At 37.8% G+C, this 21,235-nt stretch overlaps 1 protein-coding gene across 4 annotated transcripts in view; it reads right to left on the minus strand.

Moving 5' to 3' along the window:
- Nucleotides 1-21,235, minus strand: part of LOC150079143 (potassium voltage-gated channel subfamily KQT member 1-like) — a 334,431-nt gene that overhangs the window by 222,474 nt on the left and 90,722 nt on the right. For 3 of the 4 annotated variants that reach the window (XM_090383459.1, XM_090383462.1, XM_090383461.1), the window contains exons 2-3: nt 7,186-7,314; nt 3,131-3,221 (exon numbers count right to left, since the gene is read on the minus strand). In XM_090383459.1, the coding sequence (XP_090239585.1) occupies nt 3,131-3,221; nt 7,186-7,314 (220 nt within the window). Of the gene's footprint in view, nt 1-3,126; nt 3,222-7,185; nt 7,315-21,235 lie in introns of all 4 variants that reach the window. The other variant, XM_090383460.1, reaches the window with a different exon arrangement.

The following is a 21,235-nucleotide window of genomic DNA, read 5'->3' on the forward strand; positions in this document are numbered from 1 at the left end:
TGGCAGTGAGATTTTAATCACCAAGCCTTAAAAGGATTGGTGATCCTTTAGAAACTTCAGGGATCTAATCCTGCTGTGCTGAAGATGTTAACTGCCACTGGAAGCAGGGACGGAAAAAAAATAATAAAAATAAAATCGATATATCAATCATATGATAATCGATATATCGCAACCAATATGTCGATATTTAACATATATCGATTATCGAAAATTTATTTATTATGCTGTTCAAGTTCTTGACTGACCAACAAAGTCGCTTAATTGCTTCAGGTCATGCGCACGTTTTAATCGAAAGTTTGAACTCGATGTAGTGTAGGGAGGGCGTTAGTGTGTCAATAAAAGAAAGAAGGAAAAAAAAAAAAAAAAGAAATGTGGCTTTCCTTTTTGGAAGTTTCTTACAGGTCATATGGCAGAAATTGACATTTTAATGAAAACCAAAAGAAAAACTGCAAGAACCATCGCTTTGAAGGAAGAACATGTTTGAAAATCGCACAGAGTGGCTTGACACTCTTTAGAGACAAAAAGATGGGAACAGAACAGTGAAACGCAGTTGTCCAAGAAGAGGGGGGAAAGACGAGTAAATCAGAATACGAGACAATGTCCGTATTTTCTTTAATTAAAAAAAAAAAATTTCCGCTCAGAACTCTTATATGAAAGTAAATGTTTTTATAGACATTTTACTTTCATATTTTGAAAGTTTCAGGGGAATATGTTGCTGAAAGTTGTGAATTGTGGCCTGATGTGACAAATGGGTAGGGCGCGAAGTTGAATCACGACAATGCGCTGAATTTCTGAGGGAAAAAGGTCCAGCAATCGAATTGGCGAAAGTAGAGACGTTATGGAGATGTCTCGGCTTGAGTGCTACTTCGGAGTCATCGAATCACAGGTTTCTATGGTGGTGTTGAGTTTGGTGTAGTAAAGAAAATTCTGTAAAGAGGAATAATGGGATTTTGGTATTACTGTAATAAAAGTTAACATTGTGTATATATTTTCAGCACTCATCTGGAGAATATTTCGGATCGGTGGCCCTCATCCAAATAAGAGGTGTAGAAAAACTATTTGTAATTAATATATTGGCATGGTGACCAATGTATTAATAATAAATAATGTCTTTATTATAATTTTTTTTTTTTTTGTGTGCTTAAACGCGAATGACAGCGGAGAACGTTTACGCTTCGTCCCAGTGGTACTTGGACGTAGCAAATAGCGAATGTGCAGGAAGGATGCGTTTGAGCAATGATCTCTGAATCATGCAGTTATGCTTTCTTTTGTATCAGTGATTTAGTAAATACTATTTCTTAATAGTAGCTATTAAGAAATCCAAACATAAAAAAATAATAATAAGTAGCAGCCCATATAAGAACAACTTTAGGAGATTAGGCAAAGTAGTTCTTAGGAAGAAAGTTCAGCCACGTGTTCGAATCCACCTAAGTGCATCACAAAATATGGTAATAGTCTTATGTTCTATATCTTGTAAATTCCTCTGACTCTATGTAGCCATCCAAGAGTATAAACGAAAAATTTATTTTATAATTCTTTTCAAATAAATACAGGGTGTCAATATTGAAGTTCATTTTGAAATGCTTAACTTTTTATTCAGGTCCTACATTGGCAAACAAGTTGCTGTACAATATTGGCTCAACGTTCATAACTGTTCAATGTAGTTCCCATAGGTGATAGCACATGTCCTATCTGAAAGTATGAGTAATTTCATTCACACTCTGTGCAGCATATATTGATCCACGCTTGTAACTGCATGACGAAATTTGTCTATAATTTTCTCTAAGGAAATGCTACACTGTGGCAGAGGTACAACATAAAACTTGTTTTTGATGTAGCCCCGGAATTGAAAATCAAGAGGTGAATGGTAGGGCGACATTGGCACCCACCACATGATCACTGCGGCCAACCTACTTATTGGGGACTGTGTCATCTAGAAAAGACGTTACGCATTGGCGATAATGTGGTGGAAAGCCATTCTGTTAGAAGAAAATGTCTGCTAGGTCAGTGTCTTGCTGCAGCTGGGGTTTCAGGAACAGGTCTAGCATGTCTAGGTATGGAATTTTTGTCACGTTCCCACTTAAGTGAAACGTTGCTTCATCACGAATGTACCGAGGAAGTTTTCATCCATACAGAATAATATCTCTTCACAAAAGTCACATTTCTCTGTCATCCATGTGCGTGACGAAGAAAGAAAGAATGAATGTTTGTTGAACGTTATACAGTTTCACTTTAAGCCTCTTCTTTAGCAACTTGGAGACTATGCTTCTAGGAAGCTGTAGCTCAAGCTAACTAGATTGAAATTATGGGATTACGAGCCACGGTTTCATTCACTGCTTTCACAAGGTTCTTTGCGCAGGTTTTTAACCTTGGCTGGGATTGCGGGAATTATTGCACTAGTGTTTGGTAACTGCGTGTTTCTCCAAACTATGGCCATTCTGCTAGGAGACTATTTAGCAAATCTCATTCGGAACCGATGACTCACAGCTGTCGCTGGACATGTATTTTCAAATGCATGTTCAGCAAATCGTTCGCTAATCTGCCATTGTGAATTAAACTCTCGCAACTCCTCTAATAGAAGACATTTGCATTTCAAGAAGTAAACTTGAATATTGGGTTTGTTATTTAGCTATTCGTTTGTCAATATTGAGGATTTATTGTCAAACAACGTTAACTACAAAATCATTTTGTAGTAAACGTTTTTGTAATTAACCAAGAAAAAGTCATTTGCCATTTTCTTGGTTTACCGGAAATGTGCTTATAGCCCAAGCTAACTTGTAAAGTACTAGAGAGATACAGTTCTATGACATGATATGCATTATTATTTGTATAAAATAAAACTAAAGTTGTCTCAAAATCTAAATGCAATTTTGTAGTTAACGTTGTTTGACACTAAACCTTCGATATATGATCTAAATAAAAAAAAATTACAAGCATAAAGCGAAATTTAATTTAGAGTTACTTTATAAAGTGGCAATTCGCCCTGAATGACTGAAGTTTGTTTTTAACGTTATCTTTCTGGAGTACTGATCTGTTTAGATTTGCTATTTTTCTCAGTAGATAGAACTTAGACTCTACTTAGAAAGCAGAGGATATGAAATGAAGAGAGTACAAATATATTGTTACCTACCATGTAAAACAGAATCTCGGCAGATAGGGCGCTGAATTCATCTACAGTGGATAGGACACTGAGAGTGAGGCATGCAAGGACCACGAGAAGCCTGAAAATAAAACTAAACGTTACATAAAGCAAACAACAACAGTGTTCAAGTCACTTGCCAGCTCAGTGCATATTAACTATGTGAAGCAAACTAAAAGCCAAATAGAAAAGCTGAATTCAATGATTTTAGAATTATCTTGTGATGTCGAAACCCCTCACCGCTGCGAGACAAAGAACAATTACATACTGGTTTTTGTTCTCTAGAGGTTATTTTAAAGCTTTTCCATTAGGGCGGGTGGGAGGGAGGGAGAGAGAGAGAGATTACGCTGAACAAAGTTTTGGGTCATATCTTGTTACGGGCATGAAAGTAAGTTTACTTTATAGATTTTGGGTGCCAAACAGGGAAACAGTGCGTAAAATGGTAGTTTGGTTCTTGTTTTCGAAAAAAGTAGTTTTTTATATTTATTTTTATACCTGTATCAAACACGGGACCTTTTCGCCTTTCGCTTATATCAGTAATCGGCTAACATGGTGGCATTCCTTTTTGCTTTTGTATCTTTGTTCCATCGCTGCGATGTCTTGATGGAAGAGCGCTCACCATGTTCGTCACTATTTTACGGAAAGAAATTCAGGTGTGAGTGCAAGAAGTGTACTCGCACCTTTAGTTTTTCGTAAGAAGTAAGTGTTTTCAGTGTCTAACGGCACCAGGGGTTTCCCCCATCTCCGCGTTGCTTTCATTGTGGGTGAACCAGTTCACTGGGAAATGCCAGAGATTTAAAAGTGTGAGGGACTTGTTCATGTGTAGTGTCGTGTACCGTTGTTCATCTGGTCATTTAGCCGCTAGACCCCTGCTGAGGCCCAACGTTGCCCCACTTACGCTCCGTGGAGGCAGACCAGGAACCCAGTAGACTCAGTTTTACTCTGGCAGGTCCTGCCGCTTACTTTCCTGAGATTTCACCGGCTAGGACCTAAAAAAAAAAAAATAAATAAATAAAAAAATAAAAAAAATAAATAAAAAAAAAATCCATTAGGTTAGTGACGATGCACACACATGTACAATTTCATACACATGTATACATACACATATGAGTTGGCGTGGGGGTATGATCACTAGGGTTGTTATGCCGAATTTGGGCTCAAGGATTTTTGGCACGTTAATTTTTGTTGTGTGGGGCTTTCGTTGGCATAAAGATAGAAGTGGGGAGGAGACAGAAGACTGGGGGGTGAGAGATAGAAATATGGGACCAATAGAGTAGGTAGCCCCAGTTTTCAGTGAGGCATGCCCATGCCCCACCAGAGTAGAAGATGTAGGGTGGCGAGAAGGGGAGGGAGCGAAGGTCGCCCCTCCCCAAGGATGTGGGAATAAAAGGTGAAGGGGACTAGACTGCCCTCTTCAGGTCGCCATCAGTCTGTTGGCAGTTATGCTGCTTTTTGTCTCTTCTCTGTTTTCAATGTCACTCATGGGAGTAATCCCTGTCCTAACGTCTCTTCCAATTATCAGCTATCCATTTGGTCGAGTCTGGTATCCCGCGAATTTCGATTTTCTGTTTCATCTGGTAGCGTTTCTTGTCAGTCTCTGTGTTGATTGCTGTAGATTGCAATTAGCATTTTCCTCCTAGCAAATAGATCCTGCGCAAAGAGGGAGAGCGCCCTGTATTCTTCCTCTGAGTCCAGGAAGTGGGACTCCAATCCCTTCGGAAGGTATCTGATTCTTGATATGAGAATCCCTCTGAGGTCCTCATATTGTGGACATTCATAAGCTATGTGGCTCCAGCTTTCGCTCTCCCCGCATGTACAGCTGGGATCGTCGGTGAGACCCAGCCCGAAAAGCTTTTCATTGTAGGGGCCATTCGTAAGAAGTAATGAGATTTTTCACAAGCTGCCTGCAATTACCGGTTTTAACATTTCCTATAAAAGCAATCGAAACAATTCGAAAGGCTTTCCACGCTGATTTCTCGCTATCACTAAGGGCACATTCGAATTGTTCGTCTTTGAAAAGTTGCCTTATTTGTGTACCAATGAAAACGCCTGTCTTAATCTTCTCTGTATTAAGTCTTTGGAATTTCTCTTGCAAGTATGTGAATGCAGGACCGTTCACTTCCAAAACCTTCACGAAAATTTGAGCCCCAGTTTGATGTGAAATAGTGGAAGCAAAACTTTATTTGGATCTACCAGAGATTCAAATGCTACGTTCTTCATTCCAGCTGTTAATGATTTTCTTTGAGGTCAACTCCTCTTCTCGTAGTGCATTTAATAAATAAATAAATTTTCTGTTTATACTCCGGTATGACCAAACGGTCAGAGGAGTTCACAAGATAGACAGAATACAAGAAACAGCACCGTATTCAGCAGTCACGGGCTTGAACTCCGGTCGCTCAAGGCACGTGTACTTATGCACCCGCGCGCCTGACCACTAGGATGCTTGGCACGACTATCCCACTTGCAGAGAAAGCAACCATACTTAGTGTAACCCTTTTGTAGTCCCAATAAAATGGCGATTAACGTTAAATTACCACATGTCTGCCACTCATATTTCTGATAGTGTACACCTAAGAGGATATTCTCCATGTTTGCGTATGTTTCTTTTTTTTTGTGGACGGCATATACAAGAGGTATTGAAGGCAGCAATATTTCCATTGTGTAATAATACAGCCTTAAGGCTAACCTTAGAAACGTGTATAAATAGTCGTCATTCTTCGCGAACGTGCCTCATGTTCATTGCTGCCATTAGACCACCAACATCCTTACAAACAGTGAGTTCGACCCTCTGTTTGATAGAATTTATCATAGTCTTTATTTCGAATATGAAATGTTGTCACTTTCACAGAATATTCCGCTGTTGTAGTTTTGAAGCCAAAAACTTTGCCTTTTTCTTCGACAGTTCGAGATCCCTGATGAGGTCGTTTAACTCATCAGGGATCTCGAACTTTCTGTGATCCTATGTGGTTCAGAAGGATAAAGATTTGGACAAAATGGTGGATTCCTTGACATAGACTGCCCATACTTCGTGTGTATCAAGTTAATGTTCATCAGTGTCTTCATTTTCACCAGAAAAACTTCTTCATGCAGAGAAACGGTCGGGTGGTTCAGTAGTAGGCAGTACTTCACCGTGAGGCACAGGACGAATTGCAGACTGTATATTTGGGTACGTTACTGTCCACCTTTTCTTCATTGTCATCTCTTTTCTAATAGGAGGCACCATACAGGAGTAACAGTCTGACGTAATTTGTTGGCTCCCTGCGTATCACGGGCACTGCGAAAGGCATAAAACGTCCCTTTCGATTCACCCACGCGTTGAGTTTTGATGAACAGGTAGTGCAGCATAGGTGTGGAGCCCAGCTCTTGTCCTGGTCGCTTACTTTACAACCAAAGTACAAAAAATAGGCCTTTTTTATGGCTCGAGTTAAGGGACTCTTTCTTGAAGCTAATGTGACTTCTCCACATACGTAACAGAAGTTAACCGGACTATTCACGTAATACGGGGCATATTAATCTTACAGGACACACATATTGCGCAAAAAAGTAGGAATCTCACAGAGAACAAATCAGCCAGTACCTAGCTATATTCGAGGATTATTGCAACAGAGTTGAAGACGCATTTGAAGCGACAACTTATCACGTGATGCAGATCGTGTGGTACTGAAATTGCGGTGTTGCCATGCGTTTAGCCGAGAGCCGTAGTTGATAATGTAGAGTAACTCGCTAATATGAGATCAACTGTAATTCGAAAACAAAATCCAATCGACAAATTTTAATGTGATTTCGTGCTCAACAACATAAAATTAAATCAAGATTGGGTATTTTCATTTTCGTACCACTTTGCGTGTTGACCAGTGTTATCAGTTGTTGTTTTTTTTTTTTTTTTTATGGTAATGCCAGTTAACTAAAACTCAATACCTTGATAAGAGGTAATACACCCTTTTGGTCCATTGACCCTAAGCATAGCAACAGGCTATTGTTTTAAGGAAGTGCTGAACTTCATTTAAATCATTTATAGACGTGAGCTGAATGAAGGCTATACTTACACCGAACAATGGTATGCCAGACATTTCCACCCTCGGGGTCTTTCCAGGAAGTTGTACACCTTTCCTTTGAACGTCATCTTTACGTACTTGCGGCCTTCCCTGAGTGCGTATAACGTTTCCCATGGTGGCCTGGGGAGAAAAATGACAGAAAAGTGTTTTGATCACTGAAATTGTACCAGTCGTGTACACAGAATTAATAACGGGTGCATTTTTAAGTAATTAATACACAAAAGTTAAATCCAGGTTCTCCCCTCTCTCTCTGTTTTATATTTCTAGTCTGAAGGATGGTAGTGATAAGATCACGTTTCACGCTCGAAAATAACCCTCCACAACACCAACACATTCACTAATCTTGGAAACTGCAAATTATTCTACAAATAGTTATCCAAAATGAAGTCAAACAGTGTGTACGTGAACTTTAATGGTATTGTAATGATCAAGATCAAGTGTGGGCACGTTTAGCAATTTCGAAGATACTTCTTAAGTCAGCAACTTTCCAGCCTTTGGTACGATATTTTCACAGTTAAGAAGAGATGGGAGGGGCGAGGGAGATTGGCATCTACACTATCTCACACACACCAAAAAAAAAAAAAAAGGTTTCAATATAGTATTAGAGTTTTAAAAAAAATACGTTTAGCAACTCTTACGTCACACTAAGTTAGTACATAATCCAATGCAGATAAATACATTTAATCTGCTAACAGCAGATAGCAGAAATGCGACAAATCGTTTTTTCGCGTCTATAGAAGATCGGAAAGTAGTAGGGTATTATTTGTTCTAAACGGTATCTTTGTCGATACAAAAATGCTATTTATGAATAAAACATGTGATGGGAGCAACGATACATTTTAAACTGAGATACAGCGGTAGTTTTCTCGAAATTTAGACAATTTTATATAGGAAATTACTCAGTTCGTATGTTTGCCTACTTCAGTTAAATTCTTAGTTATGCAATTACTTGTATTAGCGGGATGAACGTGAACAAAGGCTTACCGTGTAGAAATTTCCAGGCTGTTCGTGGCACTGTACAACAACTCCATTCTAAAATCAAAATTCGAAAGGCGAGGTAAGGAAAAGTTGCGACATTTTTCTCAACAGAGAATAATTATCACCTTGAACCCCTACCATCCAGTAGAGCATCAAGCTGCTTTGGAGAACATAGGGGGAAAATATATTTTAGGAGGATCGTATTGAAATATTACGCTACAGTTTGGATAATCAACTAGCACAGCCCTTCTCGGAGGCAAGTTGAACTAAGCACGAAACTCATCCTGTGACGTGTTAGTGGCGACGGGATCATTTGAATAGTAGCATCATCTAATGACGTAGACAGTCCTTTGGATCTTAAAAGCTGTGGTATTAAGTTGTCGACTTTTACTATTCAGCCGTAAATTACAGCGGATTACAAAGCCCATGTGTTTGTTTGTCACCAGATCACATTCTGCTCGTGTGTTAAGTCGCGTGCATTTGTCAGACTACTGATATTTGGCACAGTGACTGTTTTATTGTGGGGACTGTATATTGGCAGTGGAAGACAAAATAGAGCTTGAAGAAAGAGTGAGTAAATATTTAATTCGGGGCACAATGTGGAGAATGAATTTTATATTTCCATTTATATCTAAGAAGTATGCCAAACAGGAGGGTAAGAATATCTTGTTACCGATAAAACTCCATTCTTTCGCTCCTATCGTTTCATCGTATAATATAAAGCGGTGGAATGATGTACGTTTTAATTGCATCTTAATTAAAACGAAAATATTAGTCGAAATGTTCTGTCAGTGAAGGTAATAGCATAGGGTTCCATGACAGATTTTATCAATCGTTATTGGTGGAGTTCGTGCTATAAAAAGAGCATCAACAGACTCAACATGTAGTTGGCAGTACCAGCTGGTTAAGTTCCATGTGCTTTGTATGTGCGATTGAAATCAGACAGTACGCGTTTAGTGAGGATAGGATTAATAAAGTTGAATAGCTTTATGTCCTCATATTTGGTTTAAGCCGTCCAGTTCACATTAAAGTATACCAGCTCTGACCTGTATGCACGCGCATTTAATATACATTAAAATAGTAGACCCTTCTTTAGCTTTCATAACCTAGATATCTCCCTGCGGTCAATATAAGGAAAGTGCTGAACAGCAGTGCTTTCTGAATATTTTCGTTCATTCTGTAACACTCCGTTCCTTTTACCTTGTGAGAGAGAGAGAGAGAGAGAGAGAGAGAGAGAGAGAGAGAGCTGTTATCTCACTCTAGTAAGTATATAACAGGGTACTATTCTAAACTTACTGTATTTTCAAGGCAAAGAGGCAAACTTACTGTGTTTGCAAGGCAAACATCTAGATAAAAAAAATAAAAAAAAAAGTTCCACACTTATATAAATAGACAAAAACTAAAGCTTATTAATTTTATACGCATAGAATTTAGTTCCTCTAATTGTGATTTTTTGCGACAGATGAACAAAGAATAAAAAATAAATAATTTAATAACAGAAAAAAAATATATATATATATATCAGGAATACTCAAATTGCTTTGTGGTACTTGTGCGCTCTGCGGTAGAGTAGCAACACTCCCGCCTAGAAGTTTGGAATCGTGTTTAATTTTTCGTAATTTTCAAAAGTTTTCATTAAACTAGGACCAACCAATTTTACTAATTTTTATTTCAATATTTTCTATTATGCAGAAATGTCAAAAAACGTTCATAATGTTTAAAAAGTTTTTAGAATATTCTCGAAAGATGTAGACGATTCCTGAATGTGGTAAAACATTCTAAATGACTCTAGAAAGTGGGAGTATTGTTTCAATATTATAAAACATTGTAGATGATTGTAAGAATGCTTTTGAAATAATATAAATTGAGGAGAAAGAATAGAACACTCGTCATTCAGAAAGAGTGTTTGGTGTAAGTTGTGTGTTTTGTGATAAACTTGACAAAAAATATGGAACTGAGTTTTTATAAAAGAAATGCTATTATAACTCTGCATAAAGAACGTTATTCCATGGGAAGTATTAGCAAAAAAACTAGGTGTTTCATTTAAACGAGTACAAACTAACATTTGACGATTCAAGGAGACTGGCAGTTTAAAAGGACAAATCACGATCAGATCAACCACGCATAACAACGGAAACACAAGATAAGACCACAACACTGACGTCTAAATGCAATGGACGACTCACTGCACCTAAACTCCGACCTGGTTCAATAGGAATAGAGAAACTCCGGTGTGTTCATCACTGTAAAACTTCCTCTTAAACAAGCCGGACTTCATGGTCGTGTAGCGGTCGGAAAATTCTTATTTAAACTGGAAAATCGAAAGAAATAGTTGACTTGGGCTAAGAGCCATCAACACTGGACAATTGAAGAGTGGAAAGAACGTACTGTGGACGGATTATTCCAAATTTGAAATTTTTGGATTCAAGAGTAGAATTTGTGAGACAATCAACTGAAGGGGGAAAAAAACTGGAGCCACATTGTTTAGTGCCTACAGTCAAGCACGATGGTAGTTGCTTCTGTTTCTCTGGAGTGGCGTGATATCGTTTGAATTGGGGGAATTTTAAGAAAAGAAGATTACAAAAATACTCCTGAACAGAATACAATATCCTCTGAACTTTGTGGAAGAAATTTTATATCACAACACAGCAAAACAATCACCTGTGCAGGGACTTTATAGCAACTAAACAGGATAGGAGTGTAGTGCAAATTATGATGTAACCGTCCCAGTCGCCTAATTTAAACCCAATAGAGATTTTATGGGATCACATAGGCCGTCAAGACCGTGAAATCTGTCCATCTTCAAAAAATGTATGGGAAACCTAGCAGATCGCTTGGAATAATGTCAAGACACTATTATAAAATTAATTTTTTTCAGAATAACGGCTGTATAAGGCAGTGATAAAATCTCGGTGAGGATATTTTGGTTAAAAATCAGTATAACGTAATATTAATCATTTCAATATTTTCTTCTGTAAATTTTCAATGCCTAATAAAACATCTTAAAATACTTTGTAGTGTGCTGTTTTTTTTTTTTTTTTTTTTTTTTTTATATATTAAACCTCATTTTCATAGCTAATTTCAAAACATTTAACGGAAACTTGTAACTCGCTGTGATCCCAAACTTTTAAGCGCAAGTGTATATACAATTCAAAACATGTACTGTGTCCACTCTAATCTACAACTTTCTACAGGAAGTGTCAAGAAATTCATAATCACATCACAGTATACATAGATTAGTAAAATGACATAACATAAACCAGGGATGTTATAAGAGGGAAACCCTCCCCTGTCCCCCTGATATCGGTTAACTGAGATCCCAAATGAAGAAGCCTTCAGATATTCTTTCAGTTGGAGAGATTCGAACACAGATCACTCCAAAAGAGTGATAAATCGCTAAGCTTTCGCGAAGAATTTTTAAATTTAATAGTTACTACATAAAAAATTTATTCATACACCTTTTTTTCTTGTTTTCGGAAACCAGTGTTCACTTCATAGACTGCAGTTATTAGTTAATGTATCACATGATAATTATCACATACACATCGCGAGCAAAATGTAGCTCTTTTGAACTGTTCTTGCTTCCGGAATTTGTAATTCAATAATCTGTCACAGACCCGCTTAAAGTAAAATGCACATCACAGCAAAGATAGGGCGTATTTGTAAATCAGACAGCACTCAGGAACAAGTTTAAAAATCTTCTCCTCAAGGAACTTGTTATCTAAGAAAGTAGAGCAGGGTTTCCCAAAGTGTGGGGGCGCTTAGTTTTTTTTTATGAAGCAACATTTTAACGAAATATGGACAAACCATCCCACTAATCTTGGTACGAGACGTTTTTTATTTCAGTTTTTGAGATTAAAGTATTAATTTATAAAAGTATATGCCAGATCTGTTTATTTGCGCTTGTTCTAGAAGTATGGGGGGGCGAGAAATGTAGGTAATGTTTTAAGGTGAACACAAGGCATAAAAGTTTGGAAACCTTTGAAATTGAGTATAAAAATGTAAATCGCTTAGTTCGTATGTACTATTCACATTTAGTTTGTTTGTTTGTTTAATCACTCAATTTAAATAGAAACAACTTCACCTCGGTATGGCAGTATATGCTAGTGCGGTAACTAAAACAAGAAATAACATGTAATTGGAAGAGTGAAGGACAAATGAATTATATACAGTATGAAATTGACATTTTATATTGTACATAAAATGAGGCAGCAGCACCTCAGATGCTACAAGCCCCTCGAGGCTACAGTGCAGAGCCCTTCAGCTGATAAGTTTTCTAAAAAATGGAAGCTCTATAGGTACTATTGGCACAAAGTTTCTTGGTATCAATGCGGAGCCAGTTCACGAAATTTATCATATTGACGGAATTGCTTCTGTGATATCATTACTGCAACGAACATTGTGTTTTTTTTTTTTTTAAACCATCACCCAAAACCGCGTTTGGGACTTCGATTCTATTAGACGCTGACAGGAGAATTATATATCACTATCACCTGCGCCGACCGGGCTAGCCAGGTGGGTAAAGTGCCTGCGTGGCAACCCAAAGGTCGCGGGTTCGAATCCCGCCTCGGGCTTGGATCAGTAAAATGCAAAAACTTTGTGAGGTGCATTATAGCCACAGAAGCCGATGCGCCAACAACTAACAAAAAAAAAAAAAAAAACTATCACCTGGTGATTATATTATCGTAGATCTATGCGAAAGCTTCCAGTTTCTTCTTTTTCTTTTTTATTGCACGTCAATCGATGTTTTCTGTAGCATCTCATGTGTCAATTCGAAATTTTGAATAAAAAAAAAAAGAAACCACCAAACTTCCGATCGTAGCTCCACCTAGTGAGAGTTTCGTAAACTTTACGCCCCTGTGTTCAGTAAATAAATACTAAAAAGAATAAACGCACAAGGCATAATAGGCTACGGATTGGTAATTCACTATAAAAATATCGGTGATATATCACCATATTTTTCCTTAAGTAGTAAATAACTACAGAAGTAGTGTAAATGGCATCGATTTAATTGTATCTCATATTCCGTAGCCAGGTGGGCAGGAGCAGCAGTGCGTAGCACATGCTTTTTGATTAGACCGGGGTTCGAGCCCGTGAGCCACCAAATACGGAGGATGCGGAAAGGTCAGGGAATGACCACCGCATAATCCCCGGAGCAATATGACCTTAGTTGCTAATGCTCCTAAAAAAAAAAAAAAAAAAAAAAAACACCAAACAAACTACTACTGAAAAATATGGTGATATATCACCGATATTCTTATAGTGAATTACCAATCCGTAGCCTATTATACCTAGAGCATTTATTCTTTTTAGTATTATTATTATGCATATTAACTGGCATCTCTCATATTCTGGAGTTATAGTTCACGACTTCGTTGGCATGACTGCAACACTGGGGTACCTACCCGCCCACCGGCGATAGGCCAACAATCCTTGAAACGGTGCCATCTCGGGAGGAGGTCTTGATGGGTCCTCGTTACCGCGAATATGTAACAACGGTCTTCCCTAATGGGGGTATACGTAGAGATAATCGGCTCTATGTAGTTAGAGAACTTACTGCGGAGTTTACGATCGATTAACTTACAGAGTTTTGAAGACGCTTAATCTCACAAAATGTCCTGGAATTGATTTAGTCGAGATTATATTTATAACAAGGTTCTATAAGTCATTACCTAATATCCTTTTATTAATGTATAACAAATGTCTAACAGAAGGGCTGTTTCCAACGCAGTCGAAGATTGCATTATTGAAGTTAGTTAGAAAACCTGGGAAGCCACTATCTCAACCTAAATCATATCACCCGATCGCTCTTTTGGCAAACCTTGGTAAAATCCTTGAAATGTTAATGGCATTACGGGTAACTGACCTGCTAGTGCAGCTGGATATGATATCGCCTCAGCAATATGGGTTCACTCCTGGGAAATCCTGTGAAGATTATCTAGTGGCGTTTCGAACGCATATTGAGAATTCTACATCCAAATATGAATTAGCAATCTACGTTGATTTCGAAGGGGCATTTGATACAGTTTGGTGGAAGGCAGCGATGGCTCAGTTGAGAAACGCTGATTGTTCCAAGGAATTATATATGCTTTTCAACAGTTACTTTTCAAATATATATGTGCTAGTGAAGTCCAAGCACTTTGAACTACGAAGGTTGTGAGATGATGTCCTCAAGGCTCCTTCTTGGGACCCCTTATTTGGAACCTAGTCTTACAGAATTGGTTGGTTCGCACGTTCCCCAATTGTAAAGTGCTGCCATTTTCAGATGATCTGACGATTATAATTGCAGGATGATCTCGCTCACTCTTAGAACAGAGAGTTAGTAGTGTGCTGATGGACTTAAGTTCTCGGACTCAAAGCTATAAGCTTGCTATTAATCCTTACAAAATTAAAATTATGTTATTTAAAACAGCTTTAGACATAAATCGACCTCCTCAGATTAAGTTGAATGGTGTGCAATTGCCTAGGGTCCTTGATACCAAATACCTGGAAATTATTGTGGACTGTAAGTTATCATTTCACCAGCACTTATTATATTTAAGCAATAAAATCAGGAAATTTTCTGGTGCTATCATTAGAATTTCAAAGTCTGACTGGGACCTATCACATAAAACACTTTCTGTATTACAAGGCAGTATTCCTTCCTATAACTACGTACGTTGCAGGAGCCTGGTTCCATAGAGTTAAAATAGCTACATTTCGGGCTAAACTAAAAATTCTATACAGCGCATCATGCTTCTTGGTATTCTAAGAATGTGCAGAACAGTGTCCACTGCCGCGCTGCATGTGTTGGCCGGAGCGCTATCCTTGGATCTACATTTGTTGTATCGTGGTTTTTGCTCCCGTATTAAGAGGGAAATTCCTACAGAATTTTTTGGTATAGAGATCAATATTCGCTCTGAAATATGTGTGAATATGTGTAAAGAAATATGTGTGAATGAAGTAATCAGTTTATGGCAGACAAGATGGGATACCATACCTACTGGAAGAGTGACCAACTTGTTTATCCCGAACGTGACTTTTCTCAATAATAAAAAAAAGTTCGCAATTGGTTTACACCTAATTTACAGTCGTCATTTTTGTTAACAGGGCACGGGTCAATGAATGAGAAATTATATGCATTAGGACTAAGTAACACGGACCTTTTTACGTTTTTTACGGGGCCATGGAAGGCTGGCAGCACATACTATATGATTGTCGAATATATGACAATGCCAGGACAGCGATACGTGAAATTCTTCAGAGTACAGCCCCAGGAGAAGAAGCTATATTTTTAAGAGACCGTAGTAAGTTTCAGATGTTCCAGATATTTGCTAAAGAAGTGTTTGAACTAAGGAAAAGTATGATTTCAGGTATACGAGGTTGATTAAATCCATCTGGCTGGAAGCATCGATGTGTTTTGATGCTGCCGTTCTTAATGGTTGCACAACTGGAACATCTACTGTTCTTTTCTTTACTCTCTCTTTTTTTCCCTTTCGGTTATTATTATTATTTTATTTATTATTTTTTTCCCTTTCTCTTCCTTTCGAGTTTTTTCCCCCTCTGGAGTGGGCCCCAGAGAAGGGGAAAATTTTTTTTTTATTTTATTAATTTTTTTTTTCTTTTTTTTTCTCGTACTCTGAGACCATAGGTGTCCCATCTACTGGAACTGGCCCACCTTCCCGTGGTGTGGACGAGTACCCAAAATCATCTGTCCAGGTGATTGATGCTTCTGGGTAGCCAAGCGGCCAGAACATTACAACATAATACACACAAACCTACGTCATTCACATATGGCCCATCTGCAGTGATACGCTTCTTCACAGAAATATGAGGCTGAGTTGAACTGACGTTCTAGGATCCGCTCCTTACATAAACATGTCCACATTCCCTAACGGGGGAAGCGTTGCCTATTCGGAGGATTTATGAGTGGTTTAGTTCAGTGAGTGAGTGTGAGGAGTAACTGTTCTTTCCTCTTTCGAAGCATTTCTTCTTCTTCTCCTACTATCACTTTCCTAAGTCTATTAGGGATAGTATGTGGATAACACAGTGTTTTATCCCATACCATTTTTCAAACGGTGCCGTCTAGGTGGTGGTATCCCCAGAGAATAAGTAACAATATTTTTCTCCATTGGTTAAGTGTTACTTATTCGAGGTAGTGCAATGCATGGTAACTCGTTGTGAATCACAATATGAGATACAATTAAATCGATGCCATTTACACTACTTCTGTAGTTTTTTATTACTACGGAAAAATATGGTAATATATCACTGATATTCTTTTAGTAAATAAATATATTTTTTATGCTCGTTACAACCAGAATAATACACACTTCATCGTAATTGCCTATAGCTGCCAATATATTAACGGCAGAGTTGAGAATGGGCCGTTCATTTTTTGTGGTTTTGTAGGAATCGAATTCGTAGCATGCATACCAATGGTCACGTGCACTACACCAAAACCACCACAGCAAGCCCAAACATATATGTATCATATGTTTATGATACATCTGTTCATTTACATTCTTAAACATTAACAATAACCTTAACACTCGCATCAGCTTATGGAGCTTTAAGTAACCACTTTTCCTTACATGAAGGCCATTGTGAGCGCTCAAGGAACAGCCTCAAGTGTATTTTCAGGTATCCTATTTTTTTTTTAAATATTTAAACTTTATTTTAGGAGTCTAATTAGCGGGTCAGAAAATTTGTGGTGGCTACACCCCAGTAACCTGCAGGTCGTAGGTTTCCGACAACTGAGTTAGAGGATTGGAAAATGGCTGTTATATTTTGGCATTTAGTTTAAAATATCATTTCCAAATGTAATCTTTAAAAGATAAAGAATGTGCACATCGATAGAAACATCCGAAGTTTAAAACAAAAACCACAGTGAATTACTTAAGTAATTCAAATTCAGCAGTAAGTTTTTTGGGAATCAAGAAGTTTCACCTTCTAAAAGAAATTATTGTACCCTTTTTTCCTCTCTCTCTCTCTCTTTTTATCCCCTTCCCCCTCTTCTTTGCGTTATGAAAATATTAACTTCAAATGAAATTTTAGAAAATAATTGGATAACAGAAAACATAAAAAATCGTACACTGATGAGCTATTCTTAAAGTATTTAGATATGGGCCTCGTGGAAAGATCCTATCCAATTTCGCTTTGAACTCTACCAAACTATCAAACGAAGGTCTAGAAAAATTCACCGAATATAGAATTTATCGAAAAAACAATTTCACCGAAAACACAGTTCACCCTTAAATAAATTAGAATAAGTAACACAATAATAATGTTTATTTTCACTCTAGAGCCTGTTATATAGAATTCATCGAGAAGGCATAAAAAAAAATAAAAAAAAAAATAATAATAATAATTGAAATATATAATAGTTATATAAATTTTCTTCACATTGAAAATACAAGGTAGTATTTAAAAGGCAAGTCTTTTTATACGGTCCGCACTTTTATGGAATTTTTTATTGTTAAAAAATTGCTTAAAACGGGAAAACAAAAACTTGCATCTGTTATTAACTTTTATACAAAAAGTACAGGAACTCCCGACTTACGTAAGGGTTGCGTTCGGAATTTCTCCCATGCTTGTGCAGCACTCGCAACTGTGCTCGCTGAATTGATTGAATCAAAAAAGAAATGTTCGACGAACATGTGAATAGAATTATTTATTGTATTTATTCAATTTTTTTATCACATGCGCAGGAAAAATTACAAAAGCGTGCAATTTAAAAAATTTAAAAATTGTAAAATTACAAAAAAGATAGCAGACAGGAATAATGTCAGTAAGTTTTACCTCTCGAGCATCGCTGCCAGAATCGACATCTTCAGCTGATAAGTACGCCGCTGCGGAGGTTGATGTTGTTGTTATTTGGTTTTTTAGGAGCATTAGCAACTAAGGCCATATTGCTCCGGGATATGCGGTGGTCATTCTCTGACCTTTCCGCATCCTCCGTATTTGGTGGTGACGGGCTCGAACCCCGGTCTAATCAAGAAGCGGCGGAGGTTGAGGGCTGTGGAGATTTAGAAGGGGTCGGCCGCTCAACCATACGAAAGAACATATTAAATGGATGACTGGACGGTGGCTATTTTCTTTTCATCGTAGATTTCTTTTTAGCAAGCAAGCATATCATTCACCCCTCTGTTAACTTTTAAGAATCGTTCGCTGTCAGGATCCATCTTCTGAAACCTCGCCATTGCCGATGCAATTTCACGAAATGCCATTGCCATCTCTCTGGTGATGAAGCGTCTCGGTTCTTCATTTGGTTCATCTTGAGCTTCGTCAGCATTTTCTTCTTTCACTATCGCTTCCTGAAAGTCAATAAGTTCGTTAGATAGTTCCTTCTCTTCTTCCTCCATTAGCTCCTCCACGTCTTTGGCATCTACCTCCAACTGAAGTAGCTCTGCAATCTTTACAATCTTATCCGTAACATCTTCATATGATTTGTCTTTTTCAAACCCTTCGAAGCCTTTTATGTGCCGTTGGCATATTTTCTTCCATGCGCCATTTAAACAACTTTTAGTAATTTCCGCCTAGGCCTTATTAATGTTTAAGATGACGTGGTAAATACTGTAAGATTTCCAAAAGTCTCAATGTCAAATTTTTCTCATTGTCTACTGCAGACAATGCCTGAGCAAATGTGCGTAAATATATGCTTTTAAATTCGAAATAATATCCTGATCCATAGGTTGGATGAGTGAAATCGTGTTTAGCGGTAGAAATAAGACTTTCACGTTCGAATTGAAATCATCTAGATGCTTTGGATGTCCAGGGGCATTATCTAATAGAAGCAAAATCTTGAAAGGAACGTTGTCTTTACAATAATTTTCAACCACGGGAATGAAGCAGCATTTAAACCAATCCTCAAAGAGAGATATTGTTATCCATACTCTCTGGTTCGATCGGAAACATGGGTAGGGTGGCTTTATTGATGCCCTGAAATGCACGAGGATTTCCAGAATGGTACACAAGCAGTGGTTTTAATCTGTAATCTCCCGCAGCATTAGCCTCAAGAAAGAGCGTTGCCCTATCTTTTGACGCCTGGAAACCTGGCATTGTAATTTCCTCTTTGGCAATGTATGTTCGATCCGGCATTTTTTTCCAGTACAGATCAGTCTAGTCAACGATAAAAATTTGCTGTGTTGAATAGTCGCCTACATCAATAATTTTTCCAACACATCACAAAATTTCTCTGCAGCTGCAGAATCGGCACTGGCGACTTCACCGCATATTTTAATGTTGTGGAAACCAGCGCGATGCTTGAACCTATTAAACCACCCGTTGCTTGCTACGAACTTGGCTTGGGGTTCGCCGTACTTACCCTTAATAGCTTTATAAATACTTGTTGCTTTTTTGAATGGCCATGGACTCAGGGGCACTCGCTTCTGAATCTGATTTTCCATCCATATTATTAACAGCTGTTCCATCGTCGATGCTTATTGGAGGCTTGAAGTGGTGAAACCCATGTTTAGTCTCTAGAGCAAAGTTTCGGCAACCCCCCCCCTCCCCCCATACTTCTCTTTCAACCCATGCACGGTACTTAGTACTATAGGTTTTGATGCCTTTCGTGTTTGGGGTTTTCATAAAAAAAAAAAAAAAAAATATATATATATATATATATATATATATATATATAGCACCTGAACGCTGTTTTGTGATCACTGTTGATCTTTAAGTGCATTGTTGATTCTTTGACATATATCCTTTTTTACGTGCACTGTCCTTTAAAATATATTCACTGTTGAAGCAGCGAGACCTAATTCCCTTGCAACAGATGACAAATTGTGTCCTGCTTCGTACTTAATCATTTTCATCTTCATTTCTAAATCAGTTTTAGTATTAGTAACGGCCGCATGGTGCAAGAAAGCCTATGGCTTATGCTGCACCAGCCAAAAAAAAAAAAAAAAAAAAAAAATCCGAACAAAACAATGATAAAAACAAAAAAAAAATAAGTAAATAAAATAAATAACTAAATAATAATAATTAATAAATAAAAAAATAAAATAAAAAATAAATAAAAAGAAAATTAAACCTATCATCCTATGCGCTTCCCTTACCCGAAAGTACTATCCAGATGACCTTTCAATTTCCCCAAACTGTCGGCCTCTACCACCCATGAAGGCAACTTATTCCAGTAATTTATAACTCGCTGGCTAAAATAAAACTTCCTGCAGTCCAATCTAAACATTTCCCCCCGTAACTTGAATTTATGTCCCCTAGTTCTAGCATCATTTATAATCTTGAAAATTTTGTCCTCATTCATTTTACTGATGCCTCTCAGAGCCTTAAACACCTCAATCAAATCTCCTTTAAGGCGTCTAGTTTCCAAACTCTGCAACCCACATATTCGAAGTCTTTCTTCATAAGGACGCCCTTTTGCCGATCTCACCAGGCGAGTTACCCTTCTTTGCACCCTTTCAAGAAGCTCGATGTCTTTCTTTAGGTGCGGTCTCCATACTTGAACACAGTATTCCAAGTGTGGTCTAACATAAGCCTTATATAATGGGATTATCACGTCCCTATCTCTACTTGCAAAAGTTCGATAGATCATCGATAGGACACCATGGGCCTTCCTTGCAACCTGTTTACAATGCTCAGAGAATTTCATGTCTGACCGTATCGTAACACCCAAGTCCCTTTCCTCCAGTACTGGGTTTAGTTGAACTCCACCAAGTTTTGTTTCGTTTCGTTTCGTTTCGTTTCCTGGCACTGCTAGCACTTGCACTTTCCGTCGGTCCCTTTTCCTTAACATTGTAATACGTAAATAGGAACGAAGAGAAGTTCCTGAAATTTTGTTTTTTATATGATTGAAGATTTCAGGAACACATTTCACCATAATAGCGTAAAAATCCACACGATTGCAGTTATGGGAATTATCGCGAATGCAATAAGATGAGTTTACTACCCGTTTATAATTAGATGCACTAACAGGAAAGCTGAATAAACCGGAAAGTGCAAATTGTTTTTAGGTCGTGACCTCCAGAAACGTGCTTTAAAAAATGATTCAAATTTAAAAAAATTTGAAATTTGAATTAATCGCGTTCAAAATTGATTCTTATAACGGGAACATATGATAACG

Source organism: Mastigoproctus giganteus, chromosome 10 (genome assembly GCF_048544385.1).
Source record: "Mastigoproctus giganteus isolate SK-2022 chromosome 10, ASM4854438v1, whole genome shotgun sequence".
Classification (NCBI taxonomy): domain Eukaryota; kingdom Metazoa; phylum Arthropoda; class Arachnida; order Uropygi; family Thelyphonidae; genus Mastigoproctus; species Mastigoproctus giganteus.